The sequence below is a fragment of the Echeneis naucrates genome, chromosome 5 (assembly GCF_900963305.1).
Source record: "Echeneis naucrates chromosome 5, fEcheNa1.1, whole genome shotgun sequence".
Taxonomy (NCBI): Eukaryota; Metazoa; Chordata; class Actinopteri; order Carangiformes; family Echeneidae; genus Echeneis; species Echeneis naucrates.
This window is the reverse complement of record NC_042515.1, coordinates 22,243,346-22,268,140: the sequence shown is the minus strand read 5'-3', so window position 1 is coordinate 22,268,140 and position 24,795 is coordinate 22,243,346. Positions and strand designations below refer to the sequence as shown.

At 41.8% G+C, this 24,795-nt stretch overlaps 1 protein-coding gene across 1 annotated transcript in view; it reads left to right on the top strand.

The window, feature by feature from the left end:
• The window catches only part of LOC115043253 (band 4.1-like protein 1), a 76,011-nt gene that overhangs the window by 41,538 nt on the left and 9,678 nt on the right, over positions 1-24,795 (top strand). Inside the window, exons 3-13 of the mRNA XM_029501551.1 lie at positions 798-965; positions 7,246-7,350; positions 10,808-10,850; positions 11,023-11,098; positions 11,446-11,664; positions 12,033-12,162; positions 12,227-12,379; positions 13,853-13,950; positions 14,629-14,804; positions 15,297-15,526; positions 18,461-18,610. Of these exons, the coding sequence (XP_029357411.1) occupies positions 798-965; positions 7,246-7,350; positions 10,808-10,850; positions 11,023-11,098; positions 11,446-11,664; positions 12,033-12,162; positions 12,227-12,379; positions 13,853-13,950; positions 14,629-14,804; positions 15,297-15,526; positions 18,461-18,610 (1,548 nt within the window). The remainder of the gene's footprint in view (positions 1-797; positions 966-7,245; positions 7,351-10,807; positions 10,851-11,022; positions 11,099-11,445; positions 11,665-12,032; positions 12,163-12,226; positions 12,380-13,852; positions 13,951-14,628; positions 14,805-15,296; positions 15,527-18,460; positions 18,611-24,795) is intronic.

Genomic DNA, 24,795 nt, shown 5'->3' with positions numbered 1-24,795 from the left:
AATTTTTCAGCTGTAATCTAACTCTGAAATTGTTTTCTGTCATCTCTGTCCTCTGTGGATGTGACTCTTGGGAAATAATGTTTTTCGCCTATGTTTTCAAAATTACAATATTAAAGTGTTCCTTATAATATCCTCTCTTATATAAACATATGAAGTAAGAGACACAGCATAGAAGTGCTTTAGTCTTTAATTCCAAACAGAAGCAGGATGCTCCAGTTTCACTTTTGCTCTGTGCTCTGACAAAGCTTTATATGGGATCATTAGCTTGCAGTATTTTGAGGAGAGTTTTGTCTGCTCTGAAGCAGAGTTGTTAAGTCTGTTCCACGGAGTGTGGCGAGCCTGTGATATTCAGCGAGAGCGTCACTAACAGCTGCTATGATTGGATTTCTGATCTTTCTTTTGGCTGTTTGTCTCTTGGGGATATGTAGTGGGTGTTCATTGAAATGAATGCATTCCATTGTTTGAAGTAGCATCCAATGAAATATGGCCAACTTCAGGTAAACACTCAGAGAAACAAAAATCCTGCAAAGATGGTGGTCCAGGTCGGCTGGGTTTGGGGCATAACTGAACGCACTGACTGCTTGTGACATTCCAAAGTTACTGTACAGCATTCCTAACAGCTTGTTTTAGGATTCAGTTTTACAAAAGCCCAGACATACTTTGTAATCAGAAAACACACAGACAACGTCTTTATAGAGTATGGGACCGTGAAAACGCTGCTGTTGCTGCTACTCAGTATCGGGGATGCAAGATGAAGTCCATAACTTTGTAATTTTTTTTTTCTTATATTTGTAAAGGAACTGAACTCCAAGCATCTTGATGACCACAGAGAAACAGACGAAATATCTGAGAAGAATTCACCAAACAAGAACCTCAAATCCCCCCAGAAAGGCTCCAAACGACTTAAAACCACCCCCTTCAAAGTGACCCTCCTAGACTCCTCTGAGTTTGATGGAGAAATTGAGGTAAGCTTAATGGATAAATAGAACTGACCTGAAAATGCTTTGAACAAACAGTTGAAAAGCAAATCTTGTTCCTTTTCTAGTGTTGTCCTTTGTTATTATTTTTCTCTGTGGGCTGATGTGTGTGTTATATAGTGCTGCACAGAGCGGATGAAACAGGCAAAGAGGGCGCCATGCTGATAACTCACCAGGGGGGTGACGCAAAAGCCAAAGAAATGTTACGCATTTGTTGTACACACAGGCAAAAAAAGAAAAAAGTGTTCTGTTTGAAAGTCTTCATTACTCCAGCACTGTGAAATAGGACATCCCACTCTTGCTGGGGAAGAAAACTGCAGGCTTGCATAACAGAGGAGAGAACAGAAAGATGTAAGTCTATTGCCTTAGATAAATGCAATGGACGAAGTCTGAGGTTCTGAGGCTTTCATGACCAGCAGCAGCAGGATATACCTCTGGTGCAGTAAGCCCCTCTTACGTGCCTTTAGCAGGATTGGGGTGGATGGAACTCATAACCGATTACAAAACCGTGGAGGCTATGCAGAAACATTTCAAGCAATTTCAATTCCTCTCACTAAGCGTTTACTTGCACAAATCCAGGACATGACACAGAGCCACAATTGATTCTGTACCTGAGATTGAATCTGTCTGGGCCCATTGGCGTGACCAAGCCTGTGCTGCAGTCAAGTGTCCTGCCTTTACATCTCCTCAGCATGACTGTGGAAAAATAACCTGTCAAAGTGTTGACTGAGTCGGCACCAATATCTGTTGTATAGCTGTTCTGGGGTATAAAATCTTCTTCAGAGGTTTGTCATGGAGTTACAGAAATGTTAACATTTCCAATTTTTTTCTGTCTTTTCTTAAAGTTGAGTTCCAATCTTTGATCTTGAATTTCTAAAACATTTGGATAGAACTCAAAAGAAATGCTTTTTAACAAAATGAATCAAAGGCTGACCTAAACTGACTTTCACTCTCTAAGATGATTCGAATCACAAAAACACTGGATTTTTCATTTATTGATTTATGATTGATGTCTCAAATTGCAACAGATTTGCTTTTAAAAATGTGTTTTATTTCAAAACACGATATGAGTTCAGATGATGACAGTACAGGGGGCATGTTCTCAGCAAATACATGACACAACTGATCACTGAGCCTTACTTTTTGCCTAAACAGTTTGTAATGAAACTGAAACTCATATCTCGTTTTGGCAGTCATATCAAAACTCTGCAGCTGATATTGAACCCTAGTGATTGGTCACAGGAAGTTAGGTTTGTCCACTAAAGGCTCTTGGCACAGGCTGCTAAGTGGGTCTTAGGAAATCTATAGTGATTACATGTTTGCAATCCAAGTGCAGCCAAGGAGAAAATAGAAGAGCAATGTTATGGTGAGCCATCCCCCAGGATACTTACACTCAAGCACATGAAACTTTTTCTTTTTGTTCTGATTAGAGTTTAAAAATTGTGCTTGACTAAAAGTACTGTTATTTAATTGAAATTTAACTGTAAAAGAAGTCCAATTTCTTGTGTAACTAGTTCATCAAAAATATTGTGTTAAGGATGATTGTATGGTAAAACTATTAATGAATGCTTACATATATATATATATATATATATATAACAAAAAAAATATTTGCCTCTATGCAAATCATTTTTGCTGTCTGTGCATACAATTGACAGATGCATTTATTCATATGTTATCGCTAAAAACAATACAATTGAATGGAGCTCTTCTGCAATTCATCCTTTGTCGTGATGGCTGTGATGGTTGTAATGTAATGACAGAATTGCTGTGATCATAATGGCGGATGCTTGCGTGCTGTCAAGATGTCGTGCATCACACAGGGATGTGTTTAGCCTGCATTCATTTCGATAAAAGGGACTAAATGACACAAACGCATGAATACCACGGCAGGCCTTAGGTAGCAATATTAAGCTACTTAAAGCAAAGTGCTACTGCGCTTTGTTGCACAATACGTCATGATGATGTTACAATGATCCATCAGTTGTAGTCTGCTCTAAATCAAAATGTTGCCTGTCCAGATAAAGGAACCGCTGTCAGTATTTTAGCATGTGGCCAAACCCAGCATGCACCTGTTGGTGTGTTTGACTCGGGAACAGGAATCACCAGATGGTGCATTAAATCATCAGCTGCTTCTTTTCATTTGCTTCTCAAACGGTTCATCATAACTTCATCAGCTTATTTACTTTTTCTCTGTAATCATTTTGAGTTTATATCAAGTTAAGAAATCCTGAAATAGCTGATTCACTAAAAACTACCGTATTTTGCAGACCATAAGGCCCACCGCAATAATATAAGGCGCAATATCAATGAACGGGCCTATTTTCATATATAAGGCGTACCGGGTCATAAGGCGCATGATAAAACATAAAACGAAGCACAGTACGTTCTGGTATTACAAAAAGTGACGGAGGTAAGCGTATTGCGTTCTGTTCTCTGATTGGTTTATCGCTGCCAGCAATCGCAAACACCTGTAGTTAGTGTGACGTTGGAACTACATTGTCTCCCAACATTTGATTATAATTAGATTATGATATGGATTTGAAAATTGACTTTGCGTTAAAAACCTAACGTTGGCTTGACATCTGATTACAGTAAGGTTAAACTGACTATATGTTGGATGGTGGTTGCTTGCCAGCACTACATAATTAGTTATCTAACGTTGTCTGACGTTGCAACACATATCCAACCCGAGGACCAACGTTAAACCAACGTCCCTGTGTCAGCTGGGAATGCTCTGACAATCCATCAGGTGGAGCTTACCAAAGTTGCACTAAAACATTTTGACAGATTTTTGAGCGCAGTGTACTAAATAACATTGGTTCGAGGTCAGTAAGCACAACAAGAATTCATACATAAGGCGCACTGCTGAATTTTGAGAAAAGGGTTTTAATTGCACCTTATAGTGCGAAAAATACGGTACTTCTTTTTACACTTAGAGGAGTAAATGTAACTCATCTCCTCTCTGAGTTGTGCTGGGGTAGGTTGTGAGAGAATATCAGTTTGTCAATGTTACACTTGCACCCTTCTCACTCCCATCTCTGTGAAAATGGTTTGAAGTACCTTGGAGCCTTTTCTACACAACAACAATAGTTTGCATTATGGTTATGGAGGCTTTTGTGTCTTAAGTGCTCCTCCTGAGTATTCGCCTGTCCCTGAAGAACATCCAGTCATTGCCAGAGAGGGATTTACAAAGCAGTCGCTTGTCAGCCCATGGGTTCCCTTTGTTGAAGTAGCTTTAGTATGGTGAGCCCCTCAGAACTCCAGCTCATAGATGAGCTTGCTCCTGCTTCCTGTCTGTAACTGTTAGGGTGGAACTTCATGCCTCAGGAGCTGCTAATAACAGCATTGCGAGATGACAGGCCACACTTTGGGAGCTCTCTCCCTGGCGGAAGTGTAGCATCCAAGTGTTAATTAAGTGTCTTGTCATGGATGCATGGCTTAGCATCCTCAGAGGTCCTTGGGTAAGAGGGAAAGCACCACGCCCTTATCCACATTGCTCAAGCAGCCCCCCCCACTGATCACCATGGTGTAATCTGACTTTCCGTGGTCAAGCCTGGCTGGGTCGATGTGTACAGCAGAGCTACTTTGGGTGCAAGTGAATGTTTCATGTTGGTTATTTGTCTTTTCACTGACAGTAGTTTTCCCAAGTCTGTTCAGGTGGCAGCACGGTAACCATTATTGGTACACGTATGGGTAAATATTACATTGTTCTAGAGTGGAGAGCTGACGTTTCTGTTTAATTTTGCTGGCTCCAGCTTATAGGTTCTTCCTTCACAATGTTGGGCTATGCTGACTGACAGGAAGAGAACTTATCAACACCTCCCAAGTGTTGCTCCACCATCATTTTGCACGTAATAAGGCAGAGGTGACACATTTTGTCTAGTTTTAGACACCAGACATTAGAAACAACAGAGTAGATCGTATTACTGCATCTGTTTCCCTGGCAACTACATTTTCCATCTCCCTGTCACCTCACCGAAGCTTCAGGGGAGGAGGCTCCATGAGCACAACGTTCTGAGGGCAGATCAGTGTTACGTGTCAATATTGACACTTCTTCTACAATAGTGTTCAATATTTAAGGGTGACATATGAGTTCATGCATAAATGAATGTGTCAATATTTCATCCACTGCAAAAATAAATATTCATATTCTGCTTGAATCAAACAAATATGTTTGCAAGTGCTGTCTATCTGTGGGTCCAGCTACCAAGAGACTTAAAATAAGAATAAAAAGAGTTTTGTCGGGGTAATTTATTAACAGTAATGAATTAAATTACAAGATAATTGATTATCAATATCAGGGAATTAAATTACTTTAAGTGAGTTTATATGTCTTGTTTCAAGATATAGAGCCAAGACCTGGATAAAATTTGGCGTTTAATTTTCCAGTTGGGAAGCTTGAGAGCCCCCATTGTGATGTGTGGGTGTGACACTAGATCTGTAAATCATCAGCTACTGGATGGATCACCATAAAATTAGGGTCAGAAAGAGTCCTGGGGCCTCATTTAAAAAACAGTGCATAGGATCGTTACTAAAAGTGTACATACGCCCAAAAGCCATGGGTGAGAGTCATGATGAATTTGTGTAGTCATTCCGACTTGTGACGCTTCTTTAGTTTCTTTGGATTTATATTTAGGATCATTGTGCTCGTCAGGTTGCTTAGGGGTGCGCACATAGCCCAGTCAAGTCTGTATTTTATAGCTTTGCGTGCAAGGGCATAACTTTGGGTCTACCACTGGGGGGGTTAAATATTATATCACATTCTTGAACCTGATATATATAAAAAAAAACAGCGCTTAGTTAATGTTTAAACAGCCCGGTTTAAATGACAAGTGACGTCAAAGCAGAATGTAAGAGAAAGCATTCAGATATTTCCTAAAGCTTGTCAAGATTGACGAGGTGAAGTCGCACTACACTTCTAGGCCCCTTCTCCGTCACTGTAAGCCGCCTGCTGCAGCGGGACTGGTACGTAACGTCACGTGGAGCAGCGTTGTCACGGTTTCTGCTTCAGACCAAGGCAGAAACTCCACTGCATTAAAGATTTTGAAATGCCTGGGGAAATGTAGCTTTTGAGTAGGCTGTCGCGTTATTTGATCTGGAAAATAGCTCCACTACTGAAAAGATATTTGACGTGAAAAACAGCGACGTTACGACCACGCTACTGAGAAATGTAGTTAAACCAGGAACGCCACTGCGAAACACTGTGTATTGGAGCAAAGTCAGCTAAACTGACATTCGGTCCTACACAGTACATCCCTGACACTCTCTGGCTTTACCTCACAGGACACCGCCATCCAATCACAAAGCATCACCTAACTTAACGACACAGGTATTACCTCTTTTCTGTTTTTATTAGGGGTTGGTGTCGACCAACAATGAAAAATTGTTGTCTGTCCGCCTTTTCGTGCTCTTTTCATGCTTCTGCTGTCTCCATCCATGCCAAACATACAGCGAATAGTGATCATTTGGCGGAAAAGGCGGGTGATTAAACATGCTACTGTTTTGCTGGCAATTTATATTAATAAAGAAAATCAACAAGATATTCATGCAAGATAATGCGTATTTTTATTAAATCAGAATGATGTGATTATATTGGCTTGATCTAATTTTTGCGGGGGTTATGACCCCCGTATCCCAAATTACGCCCTTGCTTGCATGGAAAGACATGTTCGGACATGTGCCACGTTCATAAATGAGGCCTCTGGTCCCCTAAATTTTCTTTGTAAGAGTTGGTGAAAAGATTCATAGTCCCCAGAGGATGAGCTCCTCCTGGTTTTCAAGTAACAGGTCAAAATTTGACTTTATGTAGTCAAATATCCACAACTATGAAAATGACTGTGGCAACATCTAGTTCAGATATTCATGGTCCCCAATGGATACATTTAAAACACTCTTGGTTTCCATTTACTGGCATCATCTAATTAGAATTTTTCCAGTAGCAGTTGACTTCCCCATCTAAGACAACTTTACCTTACGTTTAGTGTTAATAAGCACATGGTAGCATGTGATTTTTGTCCATTTCCGTTTTGGCTGTCAAGTGCTTGATGCACACTGACTGTGGCACAACACCAACTGGTGTTATTAACGGAAACAGAAACCAGGAAAGAAATCTTAAAATGATCCGTTGTCTTATGCTGTCTGATATCAACAAGCCATCATAAATCTATAAATCTACGACAAAATTGAGAAATCTTCTAGAAAACCTTTCTTTTGCTTTCCTTTGACCCTTTCACAACTGTTGTGTTATGTTTGTTCACATTCACAGAAACACTCGAAAGGACAAAACCTGATGGACATGGTGTGCGAGCACCTCAACCTGCTGGAGAAAGACTACTTTGGTCTGACCTTTGCTGACTCCGACACCCAGAAGGTCAGTGAATTGTGTACCATACAACGTTGTGGGACATTTCACATTAAACATGTGGCTCACAGACCAATCTGTATTCATCTCACTTGTTGACTGGTCTGGCCCTCTCGGGGGTGGACAATCCATCATTCAACGATGAATGGAAAATGGAAATTTCCACGCTCAGTCTGGGTCTGGACAAAAGCCAATTGAAAAACTTGCACAGTAGCAGAAAATATGAAAAATATCTCATTTACTCATTTACTTGCAATATTTAGTTAGAAAGTTATTTCTGAGAGGCAGAAACAATGTCAGGTGTATGAACCCTCTATGGAACGGAGACAAGGCTCACAGTTTATCAAAAAAAAAAAATGTGAATATACAAGAAGACAGATTTAGACCTCATTCACTTTTTACTATTTTTTTAATAACCATGGTAACTTGGACTCAGACTAGCTTACTAATTTACCTTTAGCCTACAGCTACTGGAAAGATCAAAATTTCAGACAGACTCATTAGCTTATGACCAATTATTATTATATAGATCATGGAAATGCCAAGCCATAATTTCACTAGTCTTCATAGTTGTTTGTATTAGCATTACATTTTTTGGAGCTGGACATGCCAAAATTCCCTTGCTTTGGCCTCTACCAAATCCAAAGAAACATATCCAGTTTGAAAACAGCTTCCTGCTGTGATTAAAATCAAAGCCCGTTGTTTTATTCATGGTTAAAATGTAAATATTGATTAGGACAGCGTGTCTTTAAAAAAAACTGTGTTTTTATTATTCTGTAGAAGAGTAACTCCAGACTTGACTTTTAACTGTGTTCCCTGGAATCACTCTAATGTATAAAACGTCCTTGACCATGAAAATTGATGACAGTTCTGGAGGGAGTCTCAGAAAATTCTTCATAATCACATCCTTCAAAAGCTTCATAGCGTTAGCTTCCACCTTTTTCACCTCTTGTGTGTTTCCCAATTGAAATTTTGTTGCTCAGATACGCTGTGATAAACTAATTTCAAACTGAATGTTTAAATATGTTTCCCTCTGATCTTTGTTGATTTGTTATCATATAATCATGTGATTTGCACTAAACTGGTGGGTCTTGGTTGTCGGCTTGTACGGGAGCTCGTTGCTGGATGTATGTTTCTGGGTTGAGATTGATGAGTCTCCCTGAGGGCAGTTATGCAAGTCTACAGCTCAACAGGAACCTCCTGCCTTTTGAAGATAGGGAAGATGACAAGACTAAGTCTCTCTTAACATTTTGAGCTATTTTCTGTCGCCATTGTCAGCTTGTGCGCATTTTGTCAGGGCACATGTTGTGACTTGATGTTTTTGATGGCTGTGGCTTTTGGATTGAGCGGAATCTCGCACCCATATGGACCGGTGAACTGCAGCGTTTCAGAGATAAACAGGTTGAACTTCAAATATTTTTCTGTGTGAGTGTAGGTGAGGCTACATTTCAGATCAATATGTCTGGCTCATCAAAGACAGGCTTATCTCGACACAGCTTGAGTCTACCATCTGGGGTCATCGCTGATTGAGGGACCAAACAAGACAAAGAATGGAAATATAATTTCAGGTGCCCTTTCTCTGTCTCAGTCTGGGATTTAATCTTTCCTCTTCAGGGGAAAAAGTTTTTCGCTGTGATTTCTTTATGATCTACAATTTTAGAAGTCGGATTGAACAGTTAGTGATTAAAAGTTCTTTTTATCAGAGAAAAGCAAAACAGCAGATAGCTCCTACCTAATTGAGTGCTCTTTTGGCCTTGGAAGACTTAAAATAGATTGATGAGGATGTTAAATGCCTGTGGCTCATTAAAATCTTCAGTAGCCTGAATAAACTTTGGTAGAGTTTATGTTTGTCTGCACATGTGAGTGTTTGTGTGTGTGTACACATGTAGGCAGAGTTGTTGCAGTGGGCCCGACAGGACCACAGGTATGCACGGGGCTGTATCGACCTATCACTCTGACTGATGTGATACCAGCTGCCAAAAAAAAAAAAAAAGCGTCAGCTTTAATAAGCAGCTGCTGAGGTTGGTGAAGATCACTGTAAGCAACACAGGCAGTCTCTGACATCTGCTTAGGTGTTCGTGGAAGCGCAAAAAAGGAGTAACAAATTACATTAACTCTGATCACTGAAACTAAATAACCTGCTTTAATACCTATTTTTTGCTTGTGTTTTAATTAGACACAAATGAATGGTAAATGAAAGGTAAAGAATGAATAAATGAGTGCAGTCATAACAAATGCAGATCCCTTCATACAAAGAACAAGGGCTGACTCAATGCTGAGAATACAAACAAACAAACAAACAAACCTCCCTGGCTGTCTTCATGAAATATTCTGATTTCATGGATCATTTGGACACAGTATGTATAGTGGAACAACAATGTATTAACACAACAGTTTTCGTCGGTGTAGCTCTGGTCACACTAGTTTTTACCTTTCCAACCAAAAGACACTGAAAAAAATGAATGGCATTAACCAGTTGAATTGAGTCTTAGTAGTGAAGGGTAAACATGGTAATACACTCAGCTAAGGTGGAGAACATGTTCCCGGCTGACATTAACTGTGTCTCAGATGATCCAATCACAAGTAGAACTTTGTGTGAAGTGCTAGTGAGAACACTCTTGGAAGTTATCTGGGTACATATGGCCACGTTCATTAAGCAGTAAGAATGCAAATGTGTCCTGGGCCACACTTAAGGACCACCTACTCAACTGATGTTCTGAAAGTATTTTTACAATCGTCAAACTGTTACTCATATACTGATCGACCAGTATCAGTACCGACCACCCCTCTTTCTCACACATCTCATCCAATTACACTTGAAGACATGAACTGACAGCCAATAAATTCATTTGGGAACCTTAATTAAGAGTTCAAGGTAATTTTTGTATTCATTTCCGAGAAAACTATTTTTATGGTAATTAGACGATGTTGTCATTTCCAGGAGTGGGGAGAGAGGCTGAATAGTCGTGTGGGAGTTTCATTAAAATCCAAAATCACTGAATAGGTAAAAGAGGTGGGAGGAACCTGGTGAAGAATAATATGTAGTATGGATGATTAATGTTTTGTCTTCCCATGTTTTTGAACACAGTTTTAGCAGGGTAAGAGCACCTGTGTGTGTGTGTAACCCTGTTTATAACCCTGAGCCTCAAACAAAACAACCTGATTTACAGAAGCTTTTACAGCAGGAAAAGTCCACTGCATCAACGATTAAAGCGCTCACACAACCAAAGCAGAAGCAGGGTCCCTACAGGTGATGTTGCTCACAAAGAAGAAACAGACGTCTGAATTGATTCCACTTTCAACACGTTTGGATGAGCTCAGCAGGGGGCTCGGCTCCTTTACTTAACCGTATGCAGAGGCTTTCATCGGGAAAACAACACAGCAATTAGAGCAAAAAGTGACCCCCGTGTGTGCATTAGCCGCGTTTCCTTTCTGCCCTGTGTGAATTCTGCTGTCTGTCTTTCAGAACTGGTTGGACCCCTCCAAGGAGATCAAGAAACAGATGCGCAGTGAGTGTCTTTTCCAAGTTGCAAAGCTGATAAACATTTCAAATTTCAATTTGTAACACCGTTAATTAGATTTGTCGGCACATGAGCTGAAGTTGACCTTTGAGATACACTTTCATTATTGATTTGTTTATCCCAAGACAAGCATGATGTTCAACTGTCCATCTCTCCTCAGACTGTCCATGGCACTTCGCCTTCGCAGTCAAGTTCTACCCCCCAGACCCCTCCCAGCTCACTGAGGATATTACCAGGTCTCACTCTCTCTTCTACAGTATCAGCAGCTGTAGTTCCTTTGGCTGTGCTGTCAGATGCTCTTTAGAGTTGATCAAACTAGGAATTGCATACACGTCAGTTTTACACATGGTTTGTTTTCACGCTAATTTTTCTAAAGTGTTTCTGTGAAAGTATTGTAACAACTTACATGACATATTTGCCCTGATGTCAAAGAGAGCAAAATCCCGCTCTCCCTTTTGAGGATTAGACCTGGAATGCTACTAAATGCTGTGGATTAACTATGCTGAATACTTGTTGGAGCTCGCCTTGGCTCAGGCTTGTTTGACTGCCAACCCTCCTCCTCTTTTTTTGTCTTGTCTGACAGATACTACCTGTGTCTGCAGCTGAGGGATGACATGCTGTCAGGTCGGCTACCGTGCTCATTCGTCACTCACGCTCTCTTGGGCTCCTACACCGTTCAAGCAGAGCTGGGTGACTACGACCAGGACGACCACGGCTCTGACTATGTCAGCGATTTCCGCTTCGCCCCCAATCAAACTCGCGAGCTGGAGGAGCGGGTCATGGAGCTCCATCGAAACTACAAGTACTGGACATTTTCTCGCTTAAATCAGACATTCATCTGTCCACAAATCTCCTGGGGTGACGTGCTGATGAGTTCGCACTCCCATCATGCATTTGGATGACAGATACTGTAACATCAGTGCACAAGCTGTCATCGACATGTACACAACACTAGTCTTGCCAATGTGAGAAACACTCATTCAGTTTGTGTCTTTGCCATGGTCTGATTTGGTTTAAGCTTTTGGAAAAAGACCAAAACAACACTGATGGGACAGATGCCAGGAATTAAGATGTGACTATATCTGCTCCCAACTGTGTATGATTGTGTGCTTATTATTTAAGACGGCCTGTTGATGTTATGCACTGATGTGACTGTTATTGTGCCCACAGGGGAATGACTCCAGCAGAGGCTGAAATTAACTTCTTGGAGAATGCAAAGAAACTGTCGATGTATGGTGTGGACCTCCATCATGCTAAGGTTGGCTCCTCCTCAAGTCAGTTCAATTTGTATGAGTACAGTGCTGAATGCGTACAATACTGCTAATGAATTGACTCTGCCTGTGTGCTGCCCCCGTCCTCTGCAGGATTCTGAAGGGATTGACATAATGCTGGGTGTCTGTGCCAACGGCCTGCTGATTTACCGCGACAGGCTGAGGATCAACCGCTTCGCCTGGCCAAAGATCCTCAAGATCTCTTACAAGAGGAGCAACTTCTACATCAAAATACGGCCTGGAGAGGTAGGCAGGAGGCTGAAGGTGACTCAAACCTATCACTCTGTCAATTTCGCATCCATTAAAAGTCCATTATTATCTTAGTTTGTGCTGCTGAACAGGAAACTGTTGTTTAATGCCTTCTGTGGCTTTGAAGGCGCGTCGTCTGAGAAAACAATCATCCAGATGATAATGATGTATGGGCTGTAGTCTCAACCATTATTTTAATTAAAGGAAAAGATGTCTTGGCATCTGATTTGATTATATTTTCTAATGTCTCTTGCAAGGTGCCCGACTTTTTTTGAAATACAATATTCACTCACTTGATTAATCCCACAAAAACATAGTTGGATATTGTGCTTGTTTGTTGCAGACTTCAGCTGGCAGCCAGTTAGCTTATTTTAGCTTAAAGACTAAGCTAAGCTAACTAAAGCTAAAGAGATGTAGAAAGAACAAGCTGTTGGTTTACAGCTTCCCGAAGTCTCCTGGTTCCCTGGCAACCTCTCAGTGATGACTCCAGGGAATAACAACCAACAACCACAGCTCACTGTTTTTGCGCCACATTTTGTGTGTATTAAATTAACTCACATGTTAATCAGTGAGCTCTAGCACCACTGCTGGGAAGATTTTGTTAACTTTAGAGCAGGTCCTTATGCTAAGCTAACTGCCCTCGAGCTCCAGATCCAAATTTAATCATCAGGCCTGGGAGAGTTATCAATCCGTATTTAATATCAATCTACTCCTTTTAACCATGACTTCAGACAAGAGTTGCCAATGTTTTGTCGTAGCTGTTACTGTTAAAAGCCACATCATATATGATGTGTGGCCAGTTACGCTGAGTGGATCACCGTAAATCTTTTGCCTTGTACTTCCAGCATGGCTCCTCTGCACAGTCCGGATATACAGTGCGTGCTCACTCTCCTCGCCGTGCTGTGCAGAGCTTGCAGCTTATCCTCCATGCTGAGCCTCGGTGTGACAGGCTGTCTGGGCCAGACCCAGTCAAGTGACAGAGCCGCACAGTGAGCCTGTGATCAAGCCAAATAAAGAGCCCCTTTAACAGAGCTGTTGCAGCTGCAGCCAGAAAGAAGGATAAAGAGTGTAAATATAGAGCCATGAAATAGTTTTCCTCCCCAATTGCTCCCAGTGTCTGAATATCGCATGTTACACCTTCCTCTGCTTTGATCTGCTCTTTTAGTCCAGTTGCCGAAATCCATGTTGTAATGTTTCGCATCTCTTTTTTAACTTGCTGACATTTTGCTGACAAATTGTTGCAGTTGCATTTATGCAAGCACAAAGCCTGTTTTTGATTGGGTTTAATTGTCATGATTATAGCAATGAAATACAGGAAATTTATACATTTCTTGGGATACATCGGATTGCCCTGAAGGTTAGTCGACTGAGAAGGAACCCAGTGGACTTCAGAGAAACCGAGTAAACACATGTGGTGCTTAACGCCCTCCACTTCCTCCCCTTTTTCTCCCCATTCTCTCTCCCCTGTAGTACGAGCAATTTGAAAGTACAATCGGTTTTAAGCTACCAAACCACAGAGCTGCCAAGAGGCTGTGGAAGGTCTGCATCGAGCATCACACCTTCTTCAGGTAAGAATCAATCCACTCTCATGGTTGGAGGGTTTGATGTTCAATACGGATCAAGGCAAACAAAATACTAGCATGTGCATACCTTAGTCAGGTTTAACTGCATTCACTCTATTGCTTCAGGCTTTGTTAAACATGCAGTTGTCTGAGTCACTGGCTCTGCAATGGGAGAATGTATGGCCTTCAATTCGACTAAATCCCCCAGGTTTTCAACTGTTTTGCTGCCTTTTCTTCTCAGGGAAGTTCAAGTTTTATGCAGTTCAGTACCCACCTTCCCAACAGCAAATGGTCCACAAAAACAAGTTCCCCCACTATTACGGCGGTTTTTTTCCGCCAATGCAGAATAATAATGGCTGCGAACCTAGCGTTGTCCAGTGGTCGTAAGGTACTTTGAAGAATAGTCTGGCTACAGTATGTGAGATTCAATGATGTGGGGTCTCCTTTCTAAAGTTGTTTAAACATAACTCAGCAGCAGAACTGGAAGTGCCACATTTTAAAGTCACAAGCTTTGTTACAGCTCATCAAAAGGCTGATTAAATTTGATGGCCTCCTTCTGGAGCATGAAACAGTCCATCAAATACATCCACACATGTTAGTTTGAAATCCAAAGCATTCCCAATTTAAATTATCTCTTCACTGCCTATTTGTTGCGTGGTTTTGTGCAACATCTCGGTTCCACAGGTTGGTATCTCCAGAGCCTCCTCCTAAGGGCTTCTTGGTGATGGGTTCAAAGTTTCGATACAGTGGAAGGACGCAGGCACAAACCAGACAGGCCAGTGCGCTCATAGACCGGCCTGCTCCACATTTCGAACGCTCCACCAGCAAGAGGTACCTGCTGTCCAGGAGCTTGGATGGAGGTGAGAGCCAAAGTGGTGCCCTGGTACATGTACATGGGTGCTCTACATTGTTTTTTTTTAAACTTGTATTAACCTGTAATTTTTAAACTTTGGGGACATTTAAAGCAATAATTGGAGTTTGAGCAGTAAGATTTTTTTTCCTCACAGGGAACTGGTTGTAGCCAGTTTAATTCACCTTAGTTCAAAGAGTGGAAGCAGAAAGGTTGATCACTACCAAGGCTTATTATTTCACATGTCGTGTGAACAAGCCATCCAAAACCAATCAACACTTCTGTATTGGACAATACCTTAGTGAGGGAAGTCACAAGGCACAAAAAAGTAGCTCTGCACATAGGTTTTTTTGTTTGGTTTTTGTATTTGGGCTGGAGCTTCACACCACCTCATGTATCTACACTAAGCTAACAGTGATTGTGTTCCCCAAAATTTGCAACCATTACTCCAAGAAGCCACAGCAGATGAACCCGTCTGATGTTGTTTTTCATTATGATTCAGAGTTCTCGCGGCCCGTCTCAGCCATGTGTGAGAACCACGATGGCCTCTCCCACCGCAGCATAAGTGAACAGCGTCGCCTCCGCAGCCCCTCTGTGGACGAGCAGGAAACTGAGCTGGAGCCAAGCTTGGAACAGGATGAGGAGGACAGGGACCAAGAGCCGGAGCAGGAGTCCGAGCAGGACAGAGACGATCATGGCAGTGTCTCTCCAAGCAGAAAGAAGGAGATCATGGTATTTAAGAAGAGGGATTTTTTATGAATTTGCATTGTGTTCAAGGTAACAAAATTTACAGAAAGTTTAGATGTATTTCAGCCAACTTGAAGACATCTCTGACCTTCTTAGAAGTAAATCTAGCATTGCAGGGGGAACTAATGTAAATAGGTGCAGTGTAAGAGTCTCAGGACAATTGAAGATTATCCAACAGGGGCATAACGCTGCGGTGGCTTTGGTGGATTTAGCATTTACTAACTCTTCTCCTTTCACTCCTATTCACTCAGGCTTATATGCTTACACTGCACTGCTCATAAATCCAGCTAACAGCTTTACAGTTTTTAACCCTCCGTCATTATGCTGAGAGACGCAAACTCAAGCCTAGTCCTCGGTTGCTAACATGCTTTTAATTTTTAATTTACTTATTTATTTTTTTTACTCTTGCTGCGAAAAGGAGGAGGCTGGGTCACCAGTTGGCAATAAACAGGAGGTATTTGGTGATTTGGCTGGTCTGTGTGTCTGTCTGTGTGTCTGTCTGTCTTCTGGGTTTGTGGCAGGTAGCTCATGTATCATTGAAAAGCCTGTGCTGCATTGCACTGGACCTATTATTACATAATAAAATACCGAAAAGCCTGAGAAATATGGATGCCTGGACTTTTATTTTGATAGTATATTTGCATGTCATATCCTTAGTCAAGTCCAAAAATGTCTAGTGTATGTATTTTGAAGTCATCTTTGCATGCTATCAAATGTAGCCCTACAGTCTGTCTGCCTGCCTCCCTCACTGACTTATCTTCTACCATCCTGTCTCTGCATCTCACCTTGTTCCGCTCTCTCTGACCCTGCGCTCTTCACCTTTGACCCCTCTCATGCGCGCCCATTCTCCTGCCCCAACTCAGCCTTCTCAGTTGGACCAGGAGGCCACTCCTCGGCACAAACAGGAGGTACAGGTTCCTGTCTTCCGATATTTATCGTGTGTGCCGTTCTTTCCCTGCACCTGTAGTCTTCAGAGGTTTTTTACACATTGAGATTCTCCTGCCTTGGATCGAGGGATACGCTTACATTTCTTTTTGAACGCCATAAGAATTTCAAACATCTGGCTGCTTCGAGCACAGAGTACTTTAAAGTTTGGCTTTGAAAGTCTCCAGTGAAATGTCGCCATTGTAGATAAGCGCCCCTCTCCTGCTTTCCTATAAAGTACTATATCATTGCATGCTCTTCACTACTCTGCAATATTCTGCTCCCTCCTGTGGTGGCAGGATAACCAATTACAAGTGAAAGTACCTGAAAAATGTTTTTAAAGTATCAAAGTTAACTGTGATAGCAACATTATGCTCAGTGTGAATCTGAATCTGTTTGCCTCTGATGAACATTTAGCGGACTTCCAAGTACCACTTGATGTCGAAAAATGCCAATGAGTGGCAATGTTTAGTTTAACTGCCAGAGTTAGGGGTTTGATTAAAACAGGAAACTGAACATTACACTTAGATGTTTCACACATTTATCTTTTGTATGGGTTCATATTAACAAAGGGTGTTCATAAAAGAACATTATAAGGTTGCTCTTGTCACTAGCTTTAAGAGGCCAGAACGTATCAATTCTTTCAATTTGATTTGAAATTGATTATTAAACTCTTGAAAATAACTTCATATATTTTTTATGAGCTTAAACTTTGCACTTTTAAGAATATTTTTTTAATATTTAGGAGGAATACTTCATTTGATTCGAATTGCATTGTTAAGGGGGTTTTATGCCATTTTACTTACATGTAACACTGCAAATTTTATGTGTAGATCCATCAGTGTTTAAGCTGCATGTAACTGTTAGAGTTAGTTGAGGCGAAGCCAGTTAAAACTAATTTTCATATTGTGAATGGATCAGTGGTTCCTGCCCCTTTGGAGGGTCACTGATAAATCTGGAGGGTTAGACACAGCAAATATAACAACACATAGTAATATTTGATTTGTTCTTTTGTGAAATACTGGATTATTATTATTTGATTACATATTTATACTATATAACTTTGCATCACAAAAACATACTTAACAGAAAATATCTGAGAAGCCTAGAGGGGAAAATACCAGGAGCCAACAAGCTAACCTGTTTGCAGTAACAAGTAACAAGCCAAAACTGAGTCTTTTCTGCAAATACATCAGTCAGATAAATACAGTAGAGTGGATGTATTTAATTACTTTCTACCACTGCCTGTCAAATTGCAAAAAGAAGCAAATAAACCGCTAAATATACTGCATTTCCATGGTCCATTTGCTTCTTTCATATTTAGTAATATATTTATTTTCAACTAGTATCATCTCTGGAAGTGTAAATCAGAGATGTGCGGATTGTGATTTATCTGTGCCCTCTTCATCAGAATTAGCATGCAAGTGGGTCAAATAATATATCACTTATGCGGGAAATATTAATTACTTCAGCTACATAATTTACTAAGCCTGACGCTCATTTTTCACCAGGCATGAATGAGACTTTCTTTGGATGTTGATCTCATTATGATTTATTTATTTTGGGCAGCAGCCAAACGTTATTATGAGTTTTTAAACAGTTGATGTTCAGATATAAGAGCGACATTCAAAATTTTAATGTCAGGCTGTTGTCATTTACATTTTACCAGAAACAAAAAACTTTTATTGAATCATTCATGTTCATGTATTTAAACTAGTCACTGGCAAGTAATCACCTCTCTGAATTGTGTAAAATTCAGCGAGGCGATTGCACACACACGGATGGCAGCTGGCTGATTTATACATACAGTACACACTGTTGACGGCGGAAACAAATTGTGCATCACTGGTGTGAGCAGTTCAGAGCCATCCCTCAGTGTAGTATCATCTCACTTCCTGTTCAATTGTGCGTCAGAGAATGTGTGATTCGTTGATTGACCAGATGTTGATGTTCTGCTGATGCACACACTTTTCTGTTTTCATCCACCGCCTGCAGTTCCTGGATAAGTCTCAGGATGTCTTGCTGAAACACCAAGCCAGCATCAACGAGCTGAAGAGAGCCCTGAGGGAGCCCAACAGCAAGCTGATGAACCGCGAGAAGCGTCTCTCTGGAACCTCCCCAACTGGCACACCGGAGAAAAAGGCTGTGAGTTGGGGCTGAGTGTGGAGGGCTGAAGTGGGGGACTATAGATTTAAAGCTCCACTACAGTCAGTATCTCAAATCCAGAAACCTTTGCTGCTTGACAGTGCATTAAAGGACATTGACATGCCTGTCTGGAATTTCTCTTTTTGCTCTTTTACTGAAGGTGAATTAGCTTATTTCTGTCACAAGGTTTGCTGTAAGCTTTTATCATCATCTCTGAATATTTTAAGCCTGAAGTCATGTTGCACTGCTGCGACTGTAAAAACAGAGGAAATGAGCGCATTTGGACAAGGTAGTAACTCCACAAGAAGCAATTCAAACAGGTGCCTCCTGCGCAAAGACATCCCCACTCAAAGAAACAAACATGGGAAGCTGCAGCATGTATAATGAAGTGCACATCTGCCTGTCTCTGGTGCAGCAGATTAATTCTGATATTATCTCCGAGGTACTTGAGGATGATTGACAAGCAGCACAGGAGGAAACATCTTGATGAGATTAGTTTCAAGAAGTTTTTTTTTTTTTTTTTTAAGATTTACTCAATGTGAGGCACTTGGGAAATAATGATCTTTCTTTTTTTCCTTTTTTTTTTCTTCCTTCATTGCCCTGCTGTGACATAGTTTTTCTTGAGCTTGAGCTTGAGCTCTTGAGCTTCGGTCACTGTTTATTTTTGATTTCTTCGGTAATGAGGCTGTTGAAGTCGCAGCGCACAGATCATAGTGTCTGATAGGACCGTTCACGTCTTTGTCAGTGCCTGAATCATCTTCAGTCAATCTCTCATCTGCTGCCTGGGATGATCCCATTATGCCCGTAGAATGTCAAACGCTGTCTGCGTCTGTTCAGCATTATTGGAGCCTGTTGGAGCCTCTCTTCACTTTTTGATGTAATTAAGCATATGTGGCCTACAAACTGCCCCACTGACAGCATCCCCCCTCGCCTCTTCAGAGAAGTCTTTGATTCTGCTGGTGCCGGCGTCTGCTGCTGCTCAACACCAGCTTCGGCTCAGGCTGCATCCCTATAGCCCTTAAACATGCTGTGGTGAAACATTTAATTAAGAAGAGAAAATCTTGACCCCTCCATTCTTTCTAATCTTAGGCCCATATTTCAGCTTCCCTTTTTATCAAAGTTTTTAGAGAGACTTCTTCATACCCAGCTGCAGTTGTTTTCAGCTCTGCACATCATCCATGGCAAGTTTTAGTCCGGCTTCAAACCTACACATAGTGCTGAAACTGCCCTGCTGAGACTTTTGAACAATTGGATTTTAGCTGCTGTCCTGCTGCTATTTGACTTGATACAGTCGACCATGGCACTCTGCTGTAACGTCTTTAGTTACTGCCGGTTACTGCTGGTTTAACTCCTATCTGACTGACCAGAGCTTTTCAGCTTTCAGTTAGGTCACTTTTCCTCTGCTGTGGCCCCACTGACCTGCAGATTCCCTCAAGCTTCCATCCTAGGCCCAGTGCTCTTCCTCCTGCTGCTTCTAGGTTGTGTTCTTAGAAAACGTGGTATCGCCTACCATTATCTTGTGGAGAACATCCAGATCTACCTGCCATGAAAGTCCAAAGGAGATTATCCTTTTTGGAGGACACACTTCCTCAGTCTCCTTTATCGATGTCCTGAGTTCCAACATCTGTTCCTCTGTCAAAAATCTTGGGGTGTTTTTCGATAGCCACTTTAAGTTCGACTAACAGATCAGTGCTGTGGTCAAAACAAGCTTCTTCCAACTGCATCTCCTCGCTAAGATCAAGCCCTATCTCTCTGTAACAGACCTAGAGATGGTGATACATGCCTTCATCCCTTCGAGACTCGATTATTGCAACTCCTCTCTTAGCCGCCTACAGCTTGTTCAAAACGCTGCAGCTCGTCTCCTCACAGGCAGTAAAATAGTGAGACCACATCGCACCAGTCTTGGCTTCTCTCCACTGGCTTCCATATTGATTTTAAACTTATTTTAATTGTTTTTAAAGCCCGAAATGGACTTATATCTCTGAGCTTCTCCATCCCCACACCCCAACAAGAGCTTTAAGGTCCTCTGACCAACAGCTGTTGGTGGTGCCCAAAACAGAGCTAAAGTCTAGAAGTGACAGGGCCTTTGTGACGGCTGCCCCTAGTCTCTGGTCTCTGGGATAGTCTCCCCCTATATATTAGATCCTCCCAGACCCTAAAGATGTTTAAATCCTCCCTTTTTCTCCCTGCCGTTTCATCCAGTCTGAGAACTAACTTTGCTGTAATGTTCTGTAAGCTGTCATTTTCTTTTCTTGCATCTATTTACTGTTTTTGATTATGTTTTTAACCTTTATACAGCACTTGGTCGACTGCTGTCATTTTAAATGCGCTCAATAAATAAATTTAGCCTTCACCTAGACTGACAGTGCAGGGCTGGCAAAGTCCTGGTTCTCCTGACTGTTTCCAAAGGATTTAGAGAAAAAAGCAAAGCAAAACGAAACAAAGAAAAAAATAGTTGCGTTGCAGATGCCTGCTGATTTGGTTGCTGTCAGGTACAGAGGATTGAAGGTTTCCGGCTTTAAGTTTATTTAAAAAGATTTTGCAGCGTTACGATGTTAAGATTTGTACGGACTGATATCTTCTGGCTTTCCCATTTTCTGCCTTTTGCATGAAGTTTTGCATCTTACTAATTTCCTCCCTCATTTCCAGCCTGACGTCTAACAACTGTTCTCCCTTCTCTTTTAAACCCGCTCCTCGGCCTCGTGTCGGCCAGTTGGTGGGCCGAGCGGTGGGGAAAGACCCTGTTAACAGCCTGTCTGTTGAGGGTTTCGTCCAGAAGACTCTGGTGACTTCACCTGAGGTTGCAAATCTCTCTCTCTTCTTTTCTTTCTATAGTGTTTTTGGTTTGGCGAAACATTCTGTCTACTCACATGTATATTATTTTTTAAAACAACACACAACGACATTTACTTCGTTAATGCAATTGCATGTCTACCAAAACAGCTCTGTGTACAAGATATACATTTTATTCCCGTTTCTGTGATTGCAATTATTACGTAGATTTCATTATCTGCTGCTGCTGTCCGTGGCATGTCTAACTGTGTTTAATCTATACCAACATGTAGGGCTCTGAGGAATGGGTATTGATTGAAAAACAAGACACTTATCAAGAAGACCATGACTGGAAGGCAGAAGAAAAGAACAAATTGCTCTCATCTGACTTCTCATGGGAGAAAAAGGAGCTGGAAAAAGAAATAGATAATACCAAGATGATACATAAAGAGGTAACAGGGTATGACAGAAAAGAAATGAAAAGCCATATTGATGAATTTCCATCAAGGAAATCTTCCTGTGAGACAGATATGTGCTCTGATTCTTGGCCAACTAACAGAAGTCATTTTGTAATTCCGTTATCTGAGAATGCAGACACAGTTCAAGACAAATCTCAAAGTAAACCATCTCATGCCTCAGACCCCGAGGCAAACAAAGAAGTAGCCCCAGGCTCCCGCCAGATAAAGGAACGCATAGTTTCTAAACAAAGGAAAAAGAGGAGACCTCAGAGCTTGAACCTGGGAATGCCAGCAGAGCTCATCTACAGGAAAGGAGAGAGCGATTCTACTGAAGAAGAAAATGAAGGCTCGGATTCAGACATTAGTCCAGAGAAAATGCTTCAAACGGGAAATCATTGCGATTCATCCCCAGTGGTGGTGAAAGATGATAAGGGATCAGGAACGGATCAGTCCGTCAGAGCTTGTAAAGACAGCAAACAGGAGGAAAGCTTGATAGGGGAGAGCAGGGAGGTCTCCAGTCAAGGTACAGAGCAGGGGAAGAGAAAAGCAAGTCAGGTTGGAATGGCAGATATTGATCTAAGCTCAGTGAACGGACCCGGAAAGATCGAACATGATAGTTCATTAGCAGGTGTTAAAGTAGAGTGTGTGATGAAGGTGCGAGGGAAGGGCCTTATTGACAACAAAGAGCTAGCAGAGGTAAAACTGCGACAGGTAAGGACACACGAGAGGAAGATCAGTAGTTCTGGGTCAGAGGATATTGAAGGTTTCATTGGCGAAAGAGGTCAGAGGACGTCTCTCCACCGACTGTCAGGCAGCAGCTACCAGTCAGAGATCACCAGGATTGTTCCACTCAAGCCAGAGCGCTCAAAGAGTTTAGCGTATAAGGATGAAAGGGACAGGACAGGACAGGAGGAACCCACCTGGGCCATCAAAAGAGAATACCGCTGGTCTGTGGGCTCTCCGGAAGGATCTTCAGACCTCAACTGGATGGATGTTTCCACATTCCATTCAGCTTTTCCACCAGATTCGGAGGGAAATGCTAAAACAGAGCAGCCTGACGATAGCTACCAGTCTGCTAGAGGACCTACAGAGAGTCATTCATTCGGCTCAAAGATTTCAGCACTTCCCAAAATGGTTCCTCCAGCCCCTCCAGTGAAGACGCAGAAGGCCAGGGAGTCTGGACTAATACTGCGGAACAGCCGAAATGCTGGCAGCCTGGACGCAGCCAAGAAGAGACACTCGGTAACTCTGCTTGGCATCTGCTATTCAGTCATTGGAAGTAAAGCATCGCATGAGCTTGAGACAGACTCGCACGCCATTTTTCTTTTTTTCTCCCTTTTCAGTGACTTGAAACACTCCATCCATCTTACCTTTTGGTGCCTGTGTGAAGAGCAGGCGGAGCGGTACTTCAGCTCTGTCTCATGGCAAAAAAAAAAAAAAAGAAAGAAAGAAAATCTTAAAAAAAAAAAAAAAAAAAAAGTCTGGACATTCCTCACATTCAAGTCAATTCCTCCCCTCACATTGCCCTCACGCTGTCTGGCAAATCTGTACAGCTCACCACTGGCTGTGAAAGGCAAAAATCAATGTCTGGTGTACTGGTTGTTGGTTTGTCTTCACTTTTCTGACTTGCAAGCCACAAATTGCCTTTGAACTCATGTTGCTTTCTGTCAGTGTGGAAAGGATAACAAAGGCTCGCACATTATCGGCGCTGTGATGAGTTTTGCACGTCTCCATGCCATTTCCAAACTGGAAACGCAAAACAAACAATATATTGTATATTAATGTTTCAAATTGACTCACTCATATGAGGAGGATGGTGTGAAATGTACTGTCATCCATTAATTTGTTACAGACAGTGATTATCTCCCAAAATTAGAGGTAAATGGAGTATAGAAAATTGGTTGGCAAATTATTGATCGAGAAACTGACATCTTCAGAATTCACAAATATCTCTTGATCCTTCAGATTGCTGATCATAAATCAGAGACCAGGCACAATATTCCCTACGACCACACCCAGATAGAGAGCTAAGCACCGCTTTTCTATTTAGTAAAAACACTTGGTCCCACCAACTGTGAAACCCCAGCTGGCGGCGAGCAGCGAGACACCACAGCTCAGTGCCTGACACAGTCAGATTTGCTGCTTTCATTTCACTGTTGGTATCATTAGGAGCTTGCACGTGTCCTGGCACTGGAATTGAAGGAATTTGAAGTGAATAGACATGACAGCTTTCATCATTTCTCACCTTTTCATATGAGTCGAGCTCTCGCATTTATTGGATTAAACAGGCATGAGGAGAGGGGTTGTTGTGCAGCTCTTGGCGTGCGAATGTACCTCGCTGGCAAATGACAATCATATCAAGATCTGATAGAGCTGGGGGAGTATGGGAAAATAATAGGTGCTCCTCCGAACATGTGGACCCACTCGCAGTCATTCTGACAGGCTTTGAAATGCGCCCGTGCACCTTTCATTGGACATTCAACTATTGACATTATACACTATTTGAATACACTCCTGTTGAAATTCAAGGTGTGTGTTGTCGCTCAGAGAGTGGCTGCTGCTCTGCTGAAAACCTGCTCATCATACAAACTGCATGATTCTCTTGTCTTGCCTCTGCTAACTCTAACAAATGAACCAGGCTATATGTGTTGTTTTGCTGCAGTAAGGGCACCTATTTGCTGCCCTTTAAACTGTATTCTTGTGTGCTAAGTTACTAGAGAGTAGTGCTTGAGCGAAATTTGGGGCTGACTCCATGCGACCTGACTGGATCTCATCAAACCCTAGTGGCCTCTGATTGGACGTGGCTCAGTCCTTCAGCTAAAGTTTGGGTGGCAATTATTAAAGGAGTGCTGATTTGTTAGCTACTTTGTGGCAATTTTTTCAAAAATATCGATTTTGATTCACACTGAGCACCACAGCAGGATCCCAGTTCAGGTCTGGAAAGTGCTCCAAATA